At 40.1% G+C, this 20,444-nt stretch overlaps 1 protein-coding gene across 3 annotated transcripts in view; it reads left to right on the top strand.

Annotated features, from left to right (window-relative positions):
- PJA2 (praja ring finger ubiquitin ligase 2) overlaps positions 1-20,444 on the top strand; it is a 79,286-nt gene that overhangs the window by 22,160 nt on the left and 36,682 nt on the right. For all 3 annotated transcript variants that reach the window (XM_015096231.4, XM_060416081.1, XM_042251007.2), the window contains 3 exons: positions 2,189-2,389; positions 4,014-5,043; positions 17,253-17,438. In XM_015096231.4, the coding sequence (XP_014951717.1) occupies positions 2,189-2,389; positions 4,014-5,043; positions 17,253-17,438 (1,417 nt within the window). The remainder of the gene's footprint in view (positions 1-2,188; positions 2,390-4,013; positions 5,044-17,252; positions 17,439-20,444) is intronic.

The raw sequence follows: 20,444 nt of genomic DNA, 5'->3' as shown, positions 1-20,444 counted from the left end.
TTCACTTTCATCAAGAGGCTCTTTAGTTCTTCTTCACTTTCTGCCATAAAGGTGGTGTCCTCTGCATATCTGAGGTTATTGATATATCTCCCGGCAATCTTGATTCCAGCTTGTGCTTCATCCAGCCCAGCGTTTCTCATGATTTACTCTGCATATAAGTGTGACAATATATAGCCTTGACGTACTTCTTTCCCGATTTGGAACCAGTCCGTTGTTCCATGTCCAGTTCTAACTGTTGCTTCCTGACCTGCATACAGATTTCTCAGGAGGCAGGTTAGGTGGTCTGGTATTCCCATCTCTTGAAGAATTTTCTACAGTTTATTGTGATCCACACAGTCAAAGGCTTTGGCATAGTCAGTTAAACAGAGTAGATGTTTTTTTGGAACTCTCTTGCTTTTTCTGTGATCAGGCGGATGTTGGCAATTTGATCTCTGGTTCCTCTGCCTTTTGTAAATCCAGCTTGACATCTGGAAGTTCACGGTTCATGTATTGCTGAAGCCTGGCTTGGAGAATTTTGAGCGTTACTTTACTAGCGTGTGAGATGAGTGCAATTGTGCAGTAGTTTGAGCATTCTTTGGCATTGCCTTTCTTTGGGATTGGAATTTGTGCTTAGAAGCAATTATATTTTTTGTTTTAATACCCTAAAACAGAAATATGTAACTTTCATTCACTGACTGTTCCGTATTCTGTGAGGAGATACTTTATTAGTTCCTGCGTAATATATGTGAATTGCCCTTGACTAAGCAAACTTACTCCACGTGTAGATGTGAGATAATGTCCTTTAGTAAAAGATGCTAATCTTTGCTGTTACATAGTGCTTAGGCTCAGAACTTAGTACTTATGTTGTTCAGATAGTTTTGACTTTTTTTTACCATGTGTATAACATTGGTAGTTTTGAAAAGTTTGACTTGGCTCACCACTGTTTTCTTTTGGAGAGTTTTACTTGACCCTGATCTTTGGGGTATATTTTATTGTGGTCCAGTTGGTTCTTTGTAGTACAGATAGCATTAAATAAATTACTTGTGAGAAACGTAGACAGCATATTAAAAAGCAGAGACATTACTTTGCTGACAAAGGTCTGTATAGTCAAAGCTGTGGTTTTTGCAGTAATCATGTGTGGATGTGAGAGTTTGACTATAAAGAAGGCTGAGCGCCTACGAATTGGTGCTGCATTTGAAGTGTGGTGTTGGAGAAGACTCTTGAGAGTCTCTTGGACTGCAAGGAGATCAACCAGTCCCTCCTAAAGGAAATCAGCCCTGAATATTCATTGGAAGGACTGATGCTCAAACTGCATCTCCAATACTTTGACCAGTTGATGTGAAGAGCCGTTAGAAAGGACCCTGATGCTGGGAAAGATGGAAGGTGGGAAGAGAAGGGGACGACAGAGGACAAGGTGGTTGGATGGCATCACCGACTTGATGGATATGGGTTTGAGTAAGCTCTGGGAAATAGTGAAGGACGGGGAGGCCTGGTGTGCTGCAGTCCATGGGGTCACAAAGAGTCGGACACAACTGAACAACTGAACAGCAATTTGACTGGAATTTATTCACTTTTAATGTAATTGAAACCATTATATGCGAGTAATTCACTCAACAAATTTGTATTGAGCAGTTATACATAAGGTACTTAGATAATTTGAAGGATCATTTTCCAATCCTTTAGCAGCTTTTACAGTCTAGTAATTTGGCATGTGGAAAAAATTGGGGGTAGGTTATGTTATAAAAAGCTGCAATACCTTAAAGGAACCAAGAAAAGATATTTGGGGGAGGGATGAAGGGGGTCACATAACTCTCAGAAAGTAATATACTTACTTTTCAAGTTAGTTTTATATCACTAGTAAGGGGCACTTGGTGTTCAGTAGCATATGATTTGACAGATAGTAGCATATATGTCCATTGGCAGGCAGGCACGCTGGCCCCTGAGCACCCCGAGTGGTCGGGATGTCAGTCTCAGTGAAGAAGACTCCCACCAGAGTCGCCACGGGTTGCAGGAAGGGGGACCCCTTCCAGGGCCTGAAACTGGGCTCTTGTCTAACACTCGGAGATGAATTGTCTGAGCAGACACATGTGCTGACAAAGCAAGAGATTTTATTGGGAAAGGGCACCCGGGGGAGAGCAGCAGGGTGAGGGAACCCAGGAGAGTGTCACAGCGAGAGCCACGGCTGTGCCTCTCTGACTGTGTCTTTCAGTGATGGATCAAGACTCTAGCAAGGCTGCCTGGCCGAAACCAGCAGGAGGGTATCAGACCATTACCGGCAGGAGATACGGCAGAAGACATGCGTATGTCAGCTTCAAGCCGTGCATGACCAGGCACGAGAGAAGCTTAGGTCGGGCTGGCGACGACTATGAAGTGCTGGAACTGGACGGTGCTCCGGAGGAAAGTCCCTCAGGTACGCAGCCTGGAGGTGCTCAGAGCTGTGAGTAGCGATGCAAAAAGTGACCTTGTGGTGCTTGAGATAGTGGGTTTTGTGTGTGTCTTGAGCATAAATGCTGTATATTTCCTATCAAGAATTTCTATTGTAAAATTTTCTGTTGAACTTAATAGTATATTCATAGAAGAAAATAGAACGCAGCCCGTCGTTAATCCGTAACAGCATTGTCATCACCGGGATTACACTGTCCCATCGTTCCGCCAGAGGACATGTTCAAGGGAAAGAATTCTCTGTTTAATGTGCACTGAGTATATACTCCCCTGCATATTATATTTAAATAGCTTTTTTTGTTGTTTGGTTTTATTTGTATCTCTAAATAATTTAACTTGGTTAATTTGATATTTTTAGAATCATTTTATAAAATACAAAGGTCAAGTAATAGTTATTTATTTAAAATTCCTTAATTATTCATTACTCAAACAGTATTTTGCAGGTATCCATGAACTGTGGCTTCCCAGATGGCTCAGTGGTAAAGAATCTGCCTGCCAGTGTGGAGAGGCGGGTCCGATCTCTGGGTCGGGAAGATCTGGAGAAGGAAATGGCAGCCCACTCCAGTACTCATGCCTGGGAAGTCCCGTGGACAGAGGAGCCTGGTGGGCTGCAGTCCATGGGGTCGCAGAGTTGGTCCCACTTTGCAGCTAAAGAATACCAACAGTGCATGTACTGTCACTACACATTTTTAATGTCGATTTCCTCTTATCCTGAGCAAACTTGATAATTGTAGGGTTTTTTTTCTGTCATTTATGTATAAGAATATGAATTATTAGGTAAGGTCATTCTGCTAAAGAAGCCTTTTTGTGATATGACAAGACTTACCTTTAGTTATTTATAATTTATAAAATTTTGTCTCAGCAGGTCTTGGTGTCTTTATTTTTTTTTTAGTTATACATTAGTGTAAAAGATAGTTGTGCTGAAAGCAATTTGGAGGGTATATAGCATTTTACTCTTGTCTCATAGTTCTTAGAAACTATGACAAAGAGAGTCAATACATTGACTGTTTTGTTGTTTTCCAGTCATAGCTGTAACATAACTGAAGTTAACTCATTGCAGATATATTATAACAGTTCATTTTGGGGATAGAAATTTAATATTACATATCTGGTGACTGAGATATAATCTGAATTGACATAGAACACAGTCTCACTTCTGTCAGCTCTATTACCTGTTCCTATAGCTATTTTAAACCCTGTAAAGAGATCTATGCGTGATAAAGAATTTAAGTCTGAATTGCCCTTTCTAGACGCTGGAAGAGCAGATTGGTTATCCTAGGCCTTCTCTCAGGTCTCTCATCAGTCTCCCTTAAATATCTTGTATAGAACGCTTTAAGTATTAGGGTTTGGGTGAAAAACCTACAGATGTCCGAGAGAGAGGATCTTGAGAGGCTATACAACGGCATAAAAGAACTCAATAGGGTAACCAGTCTGCCCCTCCCGGCTAAGTTAGGGCGTATAGAAGCACCAGTCAGAGAAATTCACTCGTATTCTCAAATAGGTAATAATTGGTATGGTTTCTAGTTAAAGAGTCATTATTAAATGTTATCTAAATTAGCCCCTCTAAATATGTTTTCTTTTGTTCTGTGAAGGTTCCAGTCCACTGGATCAAGTTCATTCTTCTGTACCCAGTGACCCTTTATTAGAAAAAAGTGAAGCAGAAATTCCCATTTGTGATACAGCATTGAACCAAACCATTGAGAGCACTCCGTCCTTCGCTGCAGTGCGTCATAGCGAGGAAGGCAGGGAGCCCTTAGGAAGCGGCGTGGATCTGCACAGTCACTCTGAGGGAGGATGTACTCCAGGAGCTTGTAATGCTTCAGGTGTCCAACATGGAGCTACACTGGCTCATACTGACTTTTACGATCCAGACGGCAGACGTGGAGAGGATAATGGCCATCTTCAGCTCTCTGCAGGCGTTGTGGAAGGTGGCAGCTGTCAGGCAGCACTGGGCGATACGGTATTTGAGTTGGAAAATGGAGAGGCAGAGGCATACACTGGTCTCCCACCAGCAGCTCCCTCTTTCAACTGTGAATTAAGAGACGAGTTTGGAGAGGCAGATTCAGCACCTCCCGTGGAAAGGCCTACTGATAACAATCAGGAATTTCAGACAGCCTCTTCTGAAGATGAAGTGGTTAGAAAGAAACAACAAAATGATGCTAGCCGGGAGAGACAGAGAGAAAGTTCAGCTGAAGGTTCCGCCTGTGCTCCCAGGCATATTTGCAGTGAACAAGCCACCAGTGATAGGGGCAAAGACCAGGGAAGCTCCCTTGAGCAGGTGGTGAGGCCCAAAGTTAGGAAAGTGATAAGTTCAAGCCAGGTAGACCAAGAAACAGGGTTTAATAGGCATGAGGCCAAACAAAGAAGTGTTCAGAGGTGGAGAGAGGCTTTGGAAGTTGAGGAAAATGGCTCAGATGACCTCTTAATAAAATGTGATGAGTATGACGGAGAACATGATTGTATGTTCTTGGATCTGCCTTTCGCGAGAGTCACACAGAGGGAAGCAGAAGATCGCCAGCTAACAGCAGAAAGCGGAGCCCCAGTAAGGCAAGAGGCTGTGGGTAACACGTTCTGGAATGGCTGTGGAGACTACTACCAGCTGTATGACAAAGACGAAGATAGGTGAGTTTTGTGCAGTGCTTTGTGAGATTGTGTAGTGAGCAGAGCGGCTTATTTTCTAGCACCGTTTATGTTTGGTGGATGGGCTCTCTGCCATGGTCATGGAATCAGCTATTCTGACTCATCAGATATTTTTATTTACCCATTGCTAGCCATGCATACTGGTTAGTTTTCATAGAAATGCTCTCTGAGGTGTTTCAGTAGTTCATGGATCTTAAAAGTTCAGGTAGTAACTATTCATTATTAAAAAACGGTAGCGATACTAATTACTTCAATTCATGGTATTTCAGTTAATGCTGATAAAATGCAAGGTAAACATTTGTTGTATTTTTAAAAATTTCTTATGTTAAGCCAGTCTGGATTTACAATGTGGTTAAGATCAAGGAAATTTTGGTTGCTAATATTATGTTTACTTTGCCAATATTTATTAATATCACCTGTTTATTCTTCTGTTGCTGTTCCTATCAGTTTATTTTTTATTTATTTTTATTTAGCGTTTATTTTTCATTAGTAACTTTATGTGGTACATTTGTTATTTTCCACATTTGTAGATGAAATTGAGGCATAAGAGTATTTACTAACTTCCTAAGGTCACAAAGCTAGTAAGAGGTGGACCTGGAATTTGATTGTCTACTTACTAACTCCAGGCTCTCTGTTCTTCACTGCTGTAATTTACTGTTTTGAGGAGAACATATCACTTGTCTTGTAAGAAGCATTCTGATTCCTCTTACATAGATCCTTCTTTCCCATATTGTAAGACAACAGAAAACAGAGAAATGAAGGATTTCTTTGTCCAGCTGCTGACTTTTCAGTACCCCAGAGTCTAGACTTTTATCTGCTCTTTTACACCTGTGGTCATGCTTGGAATGCTCAATTGCAGTGCAATTTCAAGATTTTCTCAATTTTAGAAAAATATTGTTTTTTTTAACTAGAAAGTTCTACAAAGGAAGAAATTTATCTGTGTGAATATGAATGCATTTTATATATTTTCTTTGACATCATAAAATTAATAAAATTGTCTTGATTTTGGGGATGTGTAAATTGAGCTTCCATACTGAAGCGTGTAGCTTGTAGCAGCGGCTGGAGTCTTTCTGCTGTCGCCTTGACGTTGAGGGCATGTGCCGGCCTGTCTGCTGCTTTTCCAGTGTAGGAGCACAGTCTTTTACCCAAAATCCATGAAGTTCTAAAAACAGCAATTGGCCACCAAACCCAAGTAGTCTTGATTGCAGATCTAGATATGAACTAAAATTAGGCCCCTTTTCGAGTATTCATACAGTTCACTGCAGAAGTATGAAAACATTTGATTTTTGGTGCTGACTTAGACTCCATTGGTAATGTTAAGTAGTATTTCTAAATCTTGAGGAGGGGAGGTTGAAGTTCTAAATTCTGAAACATAGTCCTCAGGTTTTTGGATTGGATTATGAACATCTGTTAGACCTTTAGATTACTATTAAAAACACTTAATAATCCTCGATATCTTATGATTTGAAAGTATAAGGTTGGTGTACTTTTTTACCACATTTTTGCTTTTTTGAAGAAAATCATTTAGCTTGGCTATGCTTTCTCCACTATAGACACGTTAATCAAAAATAAAAACCTCTTTAGTTTGCATTTTGTAGTCAAGCCTGATGTCATCTAATGAAGGTGCTGAAATATTTATGCTATTTGCCAACCACAAGAAAAAGGATAGTTTTGAGTCTGTGAGGTTTTTGTATTTTTCCTGCTTTATAAAACTTAAAGATGACATACTTGAAGAGTTTTCTCATCATGTTAATAGTATAATAGCTACAAGTAGAACTCTTTTATCAAGAAAATAAACTAAAATTTACTATGACATTTTAAGGTATAGGATTTTTTTGGCCGCTTAAAAATATATAGTTTATTCTTTATAAGTGGAAAATATTTTAAAGAATATGTTTGCTTCTCTGAAAAATTCTAAATGATCATATAAGCACATGTGAAGCATTATACTTTATGGGATGAACATTGCAGCTGGTGAAGTTGCTCTGAGCTGTTTGACAGGAACTGAGCACCACCTTATTAAATTAGAGCTGCAGGGGGAATTTTAATAGGCAGTGTATAATTACCAGACTTGGAATTAGACCAAAGAGCTAAGGTTCATACTCGGCTCTTCAGAAATATACCCTGAGAATGTTATAACTGTTTGAGCACAAGATTGTGAGTTTAAAAGAGCCTTTTGCCCATGGCAGCAGATTTAACCTTGGGCCTAATTGTTCTGAAAAGAGGTGTGCCATCTCCTGACCACTTCTTACAGCACTTAAGGTTTTTTTCTCAGAGTTTTTCTGTCCGTAGGCCTTAACCTTGCTTAAAAGGTAAGAAACCTTACCTTATCTAATTTAAACATGTCAGGACAACTTTTTGTTGTTGATGACTTTGGGAGAATGAAAGGAATATTACTTATAGTTGATTTTGATTTGATTTATTTAAAAAGAATTTCTTGAAATCCTCCTAAAGGTCACATTTTGTTCCAGGTACTCTGTAAATACAAATAATAGTGATCCCTATTGCCTTGATCTTCATCAACCTTATGAGAAAGAATATACAGATAGTTACCATGAGGCTAAATTAAGCTCCTTTCCTCTCCTATGTGTTAGTTGAAATCTGTGAAGAAAGCTCCTCTGATCATACTATCTCCCAACAAGTGAAATATCTATGAACAGCCACAGCAAATATCTGTAAGCACAATACTCTAGTATTTTAGCAAAACTTTTTATCTTGTTTCCAAGTTCATAGTTTAGAAGGAATAAATTGGTGATAAATAACTTTGTTCCTCAGGCATACCTGGGGAGTCATAGATTACAGTATTTGGATATTGAGGGAAAAGACCAGAAAGTTGTAAAAGGCAGACACAATTCAAGAAGAAGCCTAGGGGCTTCCCTGGCAGTCCAGTGGTCGCAGCTGCACACTGCCAAGGGCCGGGGCTTGATCCCTGGTCGGGAGACTAAGCTCCCACAAGCCCCACGATGAGGCCAAAAAAAAGAAAAAATCTTAACTATTTCGGTCTTATTTATTAAATGAAGCTGACTTACAGATTTGAACAACTTCTATCGTATCATTTTATCACAACATAATTCAGTGTTAGTACTAGTAAAAAGCCCCAAACTGCTTAGATTATGTTTAGTATACTATTTTTGAGAATGCCAAGAATTATATAATCAGTTCAGTCGCTCAGTCGTGTCCGACTCTTTGCCACCTCACGGACTGCAGCACGCTGGGCCTCCCTGTCCATCACCAACTCCCGGAGTTTACTCAGACTCATGTCCATTGAGTCAGTGATGCCATCCAACCATCTCATCCTCTGTCATCCCCTTCTCCTCCTGCCTTCAGTCTTTCCCAGCATCAGGGTCTTTTCCAGTGAGTCAGTTCTTCACATCAGTCGGCCAAAGTATGGGAGCTTCATCTTCAACATCAGTTCTTCCAATGAATATTCAGGATTGATTTCCTTTAGGATGGACTGGTTGGATCTCCTTGCAGGCCAAGGGACTCTCAAGAGTCTTCTCCAACACCACACTTTTTAATATAATTTCCTTCCAGCGTATTTTCAATAAAGTTCTAAAATTGTTTTTAATCCACAGCTGGTCAGATAAGAAAACTATGTAAAATTTCATTCTTCCCTAAGCTTCTATATAGTTGAATTTTTAGGGGTGGTATAAATATATAAATATCAGAGAAGACAGACAGATCAATTCCTTATGAGATTTAGGGACTCAGAGGTTGATTTGGGCTAATTTTGCTTCTTATTTCTAATAGGATTTGTACCTAAAGTATTTTATCTAGAAACCACATATAGTTTTTTTTTAATTGGAGGATAATTGCTTTATAACGTGTTGGTTTCTGCTGTACAATAAGTGTGAATCAGCTGTAAGTATACATATGTCTACATATATCTCCTCCCTCTTGAGCCTCCTCGCCACCACCCCCATCCCACCCCTCTAGATGGTCGCAGAGCACCAAGCTTGAGCCCCCTTTGTTACGCAGCACCTGCCCACTAAGTGTCTGTATTTTCCAGTGCTACTCTCTCAGTTTGTCCCACTTTCTCCTCCCCTCGCTGTGCCCACGCATCTTTTCTCTGTGCTCACATCTCTGTTCCTGCCCTGCAGATAGGGTCATCAGTACCGTTTTTCTAGATTCCACGTATCTGTGCTTTTATATTTGCTTTTCTCTTTCTGACTTGCTTCACTGTGCATAATAGGCTCCAGGTTCATCCACCTCAATTCAGCTGACTCACCTTTGTTCCTTTTTATGGGTGAGTGATATTCCGCCGTATATGTGCACCGCAACTTCTCTATCCGTTCACCTGTCGATAGGTGACCAGTTGCTCCCGTGTTCTGGCTGCTGGAAACAGTGCTGCTGTGAACGTTGGGGTGCATGTAGCTTTTTTGAATTATGATAGAAAAACCACTTACATGAACGTTGGGGTGCATGTAGCTTTTTTGAATTATGATAGAAAAACCACTTACATGCAGAGTCCATCACGCCAAATGCCAGGCTGGATGGAACACAAGCTGGAATCTAGATTGCTGGGAGGATTGGAGAATTGCCAGTAAGCTCAGAGGTGCAGATGCCACCACCCTTATGGCAGAAAGCGAAGGAACTAAAGAGCCTCTTGATGGAGGTGGAAGATGAGAGTGGAAAAGCGGACTTAAAACCCAGCATTCAGAAGACTAAGGCCATGCCATCTGGTCCCATCACTTCTGGCAAATAGATGGGGAAACAGTGGAAGCAGTGAGAGGCTTTATTTTCTTGGGCTCCAAAATCACTGAGGACAGTGCTTGCAGCCATGAAATTCAAAGATGCTCCTTGGAAGAAAAGCTACGACACACCTAGGTGGTGTTTTAAAAAGCAGAGATACTACTTTGCTGATGAAGGTCCATATAGTAGTCAAAAGTTGTGGTTTTTCCATTAATCATGTACGGATGTGAGGGTTGGACTATAAAGAAGGCTGAGCATGAAAGAATTGATGTTTTCGAATTGTGGTGCTAGAGAAGACTCTTGAGAGTCCCGTGGACTGCAGGGAAATCCAACCAGTCAATTCTAAAGGAAATCAACCCTAAGTATCCGTTGTAAGGACTGATGCTGAAACTGAAGCTCCAGTACTTTGGCCACCTGATGCAAAGAACTGACTCACTAGAAAACACCTTGATGCTGGGAAAGATTGAGGGCAGGAGGAGAAGGGGGCAACAGAGGGTGAGGTGGTTGGATGGCATCATCAACAACAGACGTGAGTGTGAGGAAACTCTGGGAGGTAGTGAAAGACAGGGAAACCTGGCGTGCTGCAGTCCACGGGGTGGCAAAAAGTCTGACGTGACTGAGCAGCTGAGCAACGGACAGCAACAGAAACCACATATAATTTCATTCCCATGAAAACCTTTTTTGGTTCACAGTTACATCTGTAAAGAGCGTAGTATTTGAGTAAGTCACAGTTTTCTGCTTTAGAATATGGTTCTAAATGCTCATGGGCAACAGTACTAGTGAAAGGCCATGTGAAGCGCTCAGGGGTATCTTAGTTTCTCCTCTGAGAAATTTGAAACGTTTGCCTCATGTGCCTTCACAATCAAGAACAAATGAGTCCTCACGAGTCCAAGGCTAATCTCCGTCCTGTCTGTTCTGTTGCTGGTTCTTGGAAAATTACTTTAAAGTCTTTTTCTTTTAGTTCCTTATCGTCATGTCACTCAGTCTGTTAACTGTGTCTCTGCTTTCCTGGAGACACTGAGATAGTAGGATGTGATCACCTTGTTTTCCTCCCTCCAAAAGAATACGTATTAGCATACTAACGTAAGTGAAAAGTTAAAGCGCAGTCACTCAGTCGTGTCCGACTCTTTGTGACCCGTGGACTGTGGCCCACCAAGCTCCTCCGTCTATGGGATTCTCCAGGCAAGAATACTGGAGTGAGTTGCCGTTCCCTTCTCCAGGGGATATTCCCAACCCAGGGATCGAACCCAGGTCTCCTACATTGCAGGCAGACGCTTTACCCTCTGCGCCACCAGGGAAGCCTGTACTAACATAATACGTTGTTATTGGTTCCTGTTTTAAATTTCTTCCGAAATTTTTTCTTTAGCGTTGCGTCTGATACCTTGCTTATTTATTGTCGTTACCCCTAGCTTCCTTCAGTTTTTCTAAGTCTTGGGGGCAACATTCATTGATCTTGCTTCCTCTTTTCATTGCTTGCCTGTCTATGTTTTCCACTGCTGAGTTTTCAGAGTAAGTGTTTCACATCACCGCATTTTTTATTTCACTATCTACTCTTATTAAATGCCTCAATTTTAATTCCCTTTATTATTTCTATATTCTCTAGTTTCCATAGCTAATTGATTTTTTACTCTGTACACATCTTCTGCTGCGATTGAGCTGTTTGCTCACCCTTTTCTGCTCACGGTTTCTCTTCCACTGATCTATGTTGGATGCTTCTTTGCTATGTCTTCTTTGGGGTCTGCAAACTTTTTTTTAAAGATTAACCAGATAGTAAATATTTTAAGCTCTGTGGACCAAAAGGCAAAATTGAGGATATTATGTGGATACCTATATGAGCATTTTAAAATGCAAAAAACACCCTTAGCTTCCAGGCCACTGAAAAACAGACCGGTGGGCAGATCCTGCTTTTGCACCGGGGCATGATTTGCTGAGCTCTGCTGTAAAGCGGTCAGGGGACCAGGAGACTGACGATACTGTCAGTTTGTCTATTCAGTAAGACAGACCAGAAGGTATTGAGTAGATTTCCTTTGGTAGAGAAAGGGAAATGGTGGTGTGCTGGCAGGAAATCCTATTGAGATTCCTAAGCAGGTAGGTTATACAGTGAAAGAAGTTAACCACCACTTTTATTAAATGTTTGCCATTTTCTGAAAATTGTGCAGATCATTTTATCTGTTTTTCATTTAAACATCACTGTAGCCTTGAAAGGTAAACATTAATGTCCTCATTTTACAGATGAGGAAAAGTGAACTCAGGGAAGTTCATTCATTGTCCAGGCTTGTACTATAAGTACTGAGCAGATCCTAAGTTAGCTGTCAGACTCCAAAGCCTGCTCTTGCCATCGTCATATTCCACCGTCAGGGTGAAAAAGGCTGTCATACATCATAGATGGAGCTTCACCTGATGTTAAATGTGGTATCGTGTTTCTTCAGTAAAGAAATAATCTATGGTAGGTTTTTTGCTTTTCGTAGTAAAAAATCTTAATCATAGTTAAATTTCCTTTGACTAGCTCTCTGAACCAGTTTGGAGTTTTAGAGCTACAAATGAGTAACAGACATTAAATTGGGAAATTGGTCATAGATAATAATGTTCAGAATGAAATATTAACAGGAAATTATTGATACATTACTTTTTACCAATTCTATCATCCATGTGTATTAATTTCTAGAGAACACACACTAAAGATTGTTGGTCCTTTTAAATAAACTGATGTCACTGAAAATTCACTGTTTAAAATCATTTGATAATACAGTCTTAGTTAACTTCTAAGAGCTTACAGATACTGCACAATACAAGCAAATCTCCTTGGATGCTTTTCTGGTAAAAAGAAACTGAGTTTGCGCTTACGAAAGATGCCTTTAAACGCAGCGCTAAAGGAGCAGCTGCATTTCAGTGGTTCAGACTGAATGAATAAGAAGGCTAGTCTATGAATTGGTTGAAAAACAAAAGAAACAGTGCTGTAGGGGAAGGTCTTGAAGGAACGACCCGGCCCTGAAATGACGAAAGAAGGTGAAGCGATGGTGAACACATCCATGGTGGTGGGAGCGATAGTTGTGATGAAACTTTGTATTTGAGGGGCAGCGTCTGGAGTAGAGCGTGTTGGAAGGAAAGTGCCGGATGTGAGAATGTACTCGCAGCTGGGGTCAGATGGTACTGAATCATCAGTGCTGTTCGAAGCTAGCACTTTTTTTTTCTATACACTAATATTTTTTCGAGTGGCTAAAATATATTAAATGGTACAAAGTTTTCTTAATTCTTATCATTATATATTTATTTTGATGTGAATCAGAAAAAAATAAAAGCTGGCGCATCACATTAGGAACCTTACAAATATTGCTTAGGAGATAACTAAATTGTATTTAGGTAACAAAAAAAAGTATTGTTTAAAAAAATGATTTGTTAATAGTTGCTGATGACTGACTTTTACCAGGCCCTGTTAGAATGTTTTCTGTATATTAACGCATTTACTCCTCAAATAAACTCAGTGTGATAGTGGATACTATATTTTATTATTCTGATAGGTGACACAGTAAAGGCACAGAGACATTAAATAACTTTTCCGCAGCTAATAACTGGTGAATTCAAATCCAGGCTAGCTGACTCCAGAACTTGTGTTCTCAGCTATATTACCTTAAGGTACAATGTTACTGGACAGCTGTAGCAAGAATGGTGAGGGCTGTAGGGAGATGGCTTATGTGTGTGAAAGAAGCCTTAGTGGGGAGGAACTGTTGACGTTCCTATACTGTTTTAATGTAAATCTAGTATTTATAATATTTTATTATAAAATATAATATTTTTGGCATAACATTATAAATGCACTGTTTGATGTAAATTGAAGTGATAGGAATATTCAGAATATGTTTTTTAATTGAGTTGAGGGAGTTGGGATTAAATTTAGGGACACTAGCTAGTAAAGTAGTGCTTAAAATTCTCCAAGCCAGGCTTCAGCAATACATGAACTGTGAACTTCCAGATGTTCAGTCTGGTTTTAGAAGAGGCAGAGGAACCAGAGATCAAATTGCCAACATCGCTGGATCATCGAAAAAGCAAGAGAGTTCCAGAAAAACATATTTCTGCTTTATTGACTGTGCCAAAGCCTTTGACTGTGTGGATCACGATAAACTGTGGAAAATTTTGAAAGAGATGGGAATACCAGACCACCAGACCTGCCTCGTAAGAAACCTATATGCCGGTCAGGAAGCAGCAGTTAGAACTGGACATGGAACAACAGACTGATTCCAAATAGGAAAAGGAGTATGTCAAGGCTATATATTGTCACCCTGCGTATTTAGCTTAGATGCAGAGTACATCATGAGAAACGCTGGGCTGGAAGAAACAAGCTGGAATCAAGATTGCCAGAAGAAATATCAATAACCTCAGATATGCAGATGGCACCACCCTTCTGGCAGAAAGTCAAGAAGGACTAAAGAGCCTCTTGATGAAAGTGAAAGAGGAGAGTGAAAATGTTGGCTTAAAGCTCAACATTCAGAAAATGAAGATCATGGCATCTGGTCCCATCACTTCATGGGAAATACATGGGGAAACAGGGGAAATAGATGGGGAAACAGTGGAAACAGTGTCAGACTTTATTTTGGGGGGCTCCAAAATCACTGCAGATGGTGACTACAGCTGTGAAATTAAAAGATGCTTACTCCTTGGAAGGAAAGTTATGACCAACGTAGACAGCATATTAAAAAGCAGAGACATTGTCAACAAAGGTCCATCTAGTCAAGGCTATGGTTTTTCCTGTGGTCATGTATGGATGTGAGAGTTGGACTGTGAAGAAAGCTGAGTGCTGAAAACTTGATGCTTTTGAACTGTGGTGTTGGAGAAGACTGTTGAGAGTCCCTTGGACTGCAAGGAGATCCAACCAGTCCATTCTAACGGAAATCAGTCCTGAATATTCCAATGGAAGGACTGATACTGAAGCTGAAACTCCAGTACTTTGGCCACCTCATGCGAAGAGCTGACTCATTTGAAAAGACCCTGATGCCGGGAAAGATTGAGGGCAGGAGGAGAAGGGGATGACAGAGGATGAGATGGCTGGATGGCATCACCCACTCGATGTACATGGGTTTGGGTAGACTGTGAGAGTTGGTGATGGACAGGGAGGCCTGGTGTGCTGCAGTTCATGGGGTCGCAGAGTTGGGCACGACTGAGCAACTGAACTGAACTGAGTTAATAATTAATTGTCTTAAGTCTGGGTTTGGAGAAAACACTTGAGCCAGAGATTTTTAGGGGAAATGGAGAAAAGGGGGCTAGAATATAAGAGCCATTGAACAGAAAAGATGGGAAGAGAGGACTTACGTGTGGGGAGCTTGTGAGGAGTCAGAGACCTGTCCAGCTGAAGGGCAGGGTAATCCCATTAGCAGATAAAAAATCAAGATAGGGACTTAAATAGATGAATTTTGTTATGACTACATAATTTTTAATAGGAATGTGAAAATCTAAAAAATATTTGGTGGGCAGTTAGTGGTTATGAAAGCTTAGTATGTGGTCAGGGCTGGGAATATATGTTTAAAAAGCTACCTACTTAGCGGTGAGTGTTTTATATAATGAGTAGCAGTGATGTAGGCCAGGTGTCTGCAAGCTTTCTTAAAGGGTCAGATATTAAGTATTTTAGGTTTTGCTGACTAAGAGGCAAAATCAAATATGAAAACCATTTTTGGCTCACATACCATTAAAAAATAAAACCGGCAGCAGGGCCAGATTTGGCTAACGAGATGCATAGTTTGCCAGTTCTCAACATAAGCGTCTTAAGTATATTGATAGTTGATCATAGACATCCTTTTTATATTGAAATTTAGAGGTATTACATCAGGTATTTCACTAATTGATAAAAGTTCAGAAGTTTCGTACGATATCTTTCTGGACAGGACCTTACTCTGAGTGAAATGTTTAATAATGAAGTTTGTTTTTAAGCAAGGGTGTTAAACATTTCCACAAACTAATGTAGAAATCTTACCCTGCTTCTTAAAGACAAACCAAAATTGGAGTTGGTAATTTAGCTATAAATTTGAGAAGCTTCATAGTCAAGGAAAGTTAGTTCAGTAAGCTCCTTTAAAACTGTTTCTTTGTTAGATTTTGACACTGATACAAGTCTGAAAATGATTTGCTTGATCTTAGGGTATTCTTTGGGTCAGAGAGGGTTTTACAGAGTAGAAGCAGCTTTGGCGCTTACCCAGTGAAGGCCCACCTGTTACTCGCTATGGCAGGACTTTGTTCTCTTCCTTCCCCAGGATATCTGTGTCCTGCTGCCCATTGTTTTCGGAAAATTGGAAGTTGACTTTATTTCTTTACTTCTGTTAGCTTCTCAGAGCTCAGATCAGTGCTGCTCTCTGTTAATAACATCTTGATCTCTTGGGTTCATCTGCCTGTAGAAGACGACACTACCAAGTATCACGTCCTTTCAAAAACATAAAGCTTGTTATTTTTTTGTTTTCTTAAAAGTCAGTGCAAAAAAGGTGATCTTTAAGGGAATTCTTGACCAGAATAATTGATATGACTGGAAAGAGCATTTATGATTTATATTCAGCACTGTTAAGTAATATGGTAGCTTTTGGTAACGTAAGATGTGGCTTCCCTGGGGGTTTGGGGGTTAGCCAGGAACCCACCTACCAACGCAGGAGATGCAGGTTGGATCCCTGGGTCAGAGAGACCCCCGGGGAAGGGGATGGCAGCCCGATCCAGGATCCTTTCCTGGGAAAACCCACGGACAGAGGAGCCTTGGCGGGCCACACCCTTGGGGTTGCAGAAGAGCTGGACACGACTTAGTGACTGGACAACAGCAGATACAAGATGACGAATGCTTTGCAGGTTGTTGAATGTAAACAGATGAACCCGTTAAATACGTATAACTGAAAGTAATTTTTCTGAAATTTTTCTCTAACCCTTTATCACTTATTTTATTCCTTATCTGAATATTCTGTTGAGATTTATTTTGTGTTCATAGTCCTACCAAAGGACTTCAGTAAAGATTTGTCAGTGCAGTTTTGTATGAATTTGAATCTTTCTCCATTGCAAAGTGTTTTTTGTAAAAGGAAGAGGAAAAAATAGGTAAGCTTTTTAAGCATGGTAATAGTGAAAATTTATTCACAGAGGATATGACACCAGTTGTCAGTAGGTAATTACAAAGTTGTTGTGGATAGGTCCGGTGAGTAACAGCTCTTATTATATATTCTGGATACCATTTAAATTGTGATTATTAAAATTTTGTTTAGAATATGTCTAAAATATAAGGAACCTATATTTAAGCATCATGGAATTAGTTACTTTAATGAAGAAAAAAATAAATTGATAATTTCATAACTTGCCATATATTCATTTGAAAATGTTACATTCTGCTGAATATTTATATTTATTTTAAAATGTGTTAAAATTGAATCAGCTCCTGATGAAACATCTAGAGCATCAGTAGTCCGTTCTCTACCATAATGCCTGGTTAACACTCCAAATGATAAACACACTTGTAATGACAGTTTTTTTCTGTTCTAAATTTGCAGTTCAGAGTGCAGTGATGGAGAATGGTCTGCTTCTTTGCCTCATCGATTTTCTGGTACAGAGAAAGATCAGTCCTCAAGCGATGAAAGCTGGGAGACCCTGCCAGGAAAAGAGGAGAATGAGCCTGAGCTGCAGAGTGACAGCAGTGGTCCGGAGGAGGAGAACCAGGAGCTGTCTCTTCAGGAAGGGTGCGTAAGCAGGGGGACCTGTGATCGTTTCGCGTGTCGCAAGGAGAGCCACGCAGCACACTCAGATGCTCGGTGTGTGCTAACCACAGTTACAAGCCCTGGGTAGGACCGGTAGATTCTGCTCAACTTTGTTATGCTTTCAGTTATTTTCCGAAGAACAATTAACTTGAAAATACTGGTAATTACAGTGTCTTCTCTTGAAGTACAGTCTGTTTCCATTTTGCTTTATTAAAAGAAACCGTGGGCATTTCAGTGATCATTTTGGTTAAGTCAGGTATGAGTGAATCAGAGCCACCTGCTCCTCAGTGGAGACGCTGACGAGGCGGAAGGGACAGCCGTCGGGGGGAGTCAGTGGTTTGTTCTTGGGGATGCAGGCAGTTGTAAAAGGTGAGGTTTTACTGTTGCTATCTGATTGCATTGGGTGATATATCCAAGTAGTGGGTTGATGTAAAATATCTGTGTTTTCTTAACTTTAATGGGAATGCTCTAGTGCAGAGCTTGTCAAGTTTATACTCTGAAGGGCTAGATAGTAAATATTTTCAGCTCTGTGTGTCAGTGTCTATTGGAGCTACTCAGTTCTATTGTTGCAGTGTTAAAGTAGCTGTAGGCAATATGTAAATCAATGGGTCATTTACATAGCTGTCTTCCAGTAAAATTGTTTTATGAAAACAGGTGGCAGGCTGGAAATAAGCTGTGGGCCATTGTTTCCCAGCTCTTGCTCCACTAGTATTTCCCAGGTAAGAGAGACTCTGGTGTTTAGATTGATTTCATACATACAGAAAGAATATGTACTCATATTCTCATATACAAAGAATTTTTTTTGTTTTAAATCACATTAAAGAAATTTTCCCCATTTTGTATTTTATAGGTTTCTGGTAAGAATGTTTGTTGAATTTTACAGTCTTATTAGCACCAGTGGAAATGACATAGTGATTTTTTACTTTTGTCCTAGTAATCTTGAGCAGTTATTCTGTTACTCAATTTCCTAATATTCAGCTACCCTTACTACTTCTTATAATTAGCCCAGCATGATCACACAGTCATGGTTGATTGTTGTTTTAATAAGCTGCTAGATTGTTTTTGCAGTGGCACCCCATTCCAGTACTCTTGCCTGGAAAATCCCATGGACGGAGGAGCCTGGTGGGCTGCAGTCCATGGGGTCGCTAAGAGTTGGAGATGACTGAGCAACTTCACTTAGAGTTTTCACTTTCATGCATTGGAGAAGGAAATGGCAACCCACCTCAGTATTCTTGCCTGGAGAATCCCAGGGACGGTGGAGCTTGGTGGGCTGCCATCTATGGGGTTGCACAGAGTTGGACACGACTAATGCGACTTAGTAGTATATTCTTTTTGCGGCGTTTTACGTAGGATTTTTACATGAGAGCTGTGTGAATTTTCCCTATTTGTGGGTTTTTTCTTTTTTTTTTGGTCTTGATAATTTGATACTCTCATTGCTAAAAGAGTATATAAATATATATATATTAATATGCATTGTATCTCTGGTGTTTAAATAGCTTCTTATTCCTTTAAAGGCTGTTAGTATTTGTGAAACCTTTCAGGCTTAGTATTTTATTTTGAGGGAGTATTTCTTTGATAATTAAAATTTCTTTATGATGATAATTGGTTCTAATTTAGTCTTGTGAAATCTATTTTGGTAAGTGTATTTTCTTGGGAAAAAACTATTTCAACTTGGACAAACGTCAAATTTTTACTTTTCAAAAAATATAAATTTCCAGCTTGAGATTAATTCTATAAGAAAATCTATAAATAGAAAACATTAAAAAATTTGTAAAGAAAGGAATGTACCAACGATTGGTTTTCATCATTGTTTTGATAACTGGTTGAAGTGGCATTTTTTTCCCTCTTCCTAACTTTATGTTTGATCATCTTTATTATTAGTTAGTTTCAGTTCAGTTGAGTTCAGTCGCTCAGTCGTGTCCAACTCTTTGCGACCCCATGCACTGCAGCACACCAGGCCTCCCTGTCTATCACCAACTCCCGGAGCTTACTCAGACTCATGTCCTTTGAGTCGGTGATGCCATCCAGCCATCTCATCCTCTGCCGTCCCCTTCTCCTCCTGCCTTCAATTAGTTAGTTTACTAAGTATTAAATTTTTTGTATGTGATTTGTGAAAAATTTCATATGTAATGTTTGGTGTGTAACTATGACGCAACAAACATTTACTGAGCATGCCGTATGTGCCATGTGCTGAGCGTGCAGTAAGCGTTGTACTGGACCCTGGGGTTGTGTCAGTGAACAAGGCCAGGCTCCGTCATGAAGCTTACGTGATGGTGGCGGTGGCAGGCAATATGTAAGATGGAAATAATCGTAAGTCACGAGCTGATGATCATGGTGAAGGGAATGAAGCACAAATGTAATGAAGCAACCAATAGGCGCTTATAGTACTTAGAATGCTCAGGGAGGACTTCTCTTAGGAATTGACTTTTGAACTGAGCTCTAAAAGATGAGAATTGGCAGTTGAGGGAGAGCTTTTTTTTTTTTAATATATATTTATTTTAGTTGGAGGTTGATTACTTTACAATATTGTATTGGTTTTGCCATATATCAACATGAATCCGCCACAGGTATACACGTGTTCCCCATCCTAAACCCCCCTCCCTCCTCCCTTCCCGTACCATCCTTCTGGGTCGTTCCAGTGCACCAGCCCCAAGCATCCAGTATCATGCATCGAACCTGGACTGGCGATTCGTTTCATATATGATATTATACATGTTTCAGTGCCATTCTCCCAAATCATCCCACCTTCTCCCTCTCCCAGAGTCCAGAAGACTGTTCTATACATCTGTGTCTCTCTTTCTGTCTCGCAGACAGAGTTATCATTACCATCTTTCTAAATTCCATATATATGTGTTAGTATACTGTATTGGTGTTTTTCTTTCTGGCTTACTCCGCTCTGTATAATCTGCTCCAGTTTCATCCACCTCATTAGAACTGATTCAAATGTATTCTTTTTAATGGCTGAGTAATACTCCATTGTGTATATGT

The sequence above is a fragment of the Ovis aries genome, chromosome 5, assembly GCF_016772045.2.
Source record: "Ovis aries strain OAR_USU_Benz2616 breed Rambouillet chromosome 5, ARS-UI_Ramb_v3.0, whole genome shotgun sequence".
Taxonomy (NCBI): domain Eukaryota; kingdom Metazoa; phylum Chordata; class Mammalia; order Artiodactyla; family Bovidae; genus Ovis; species Ovis aries.
Note: the sequence above shows the minus strand (reverse complement) of the source record. Positions and strands in the feature narration are given on the sequence as shown.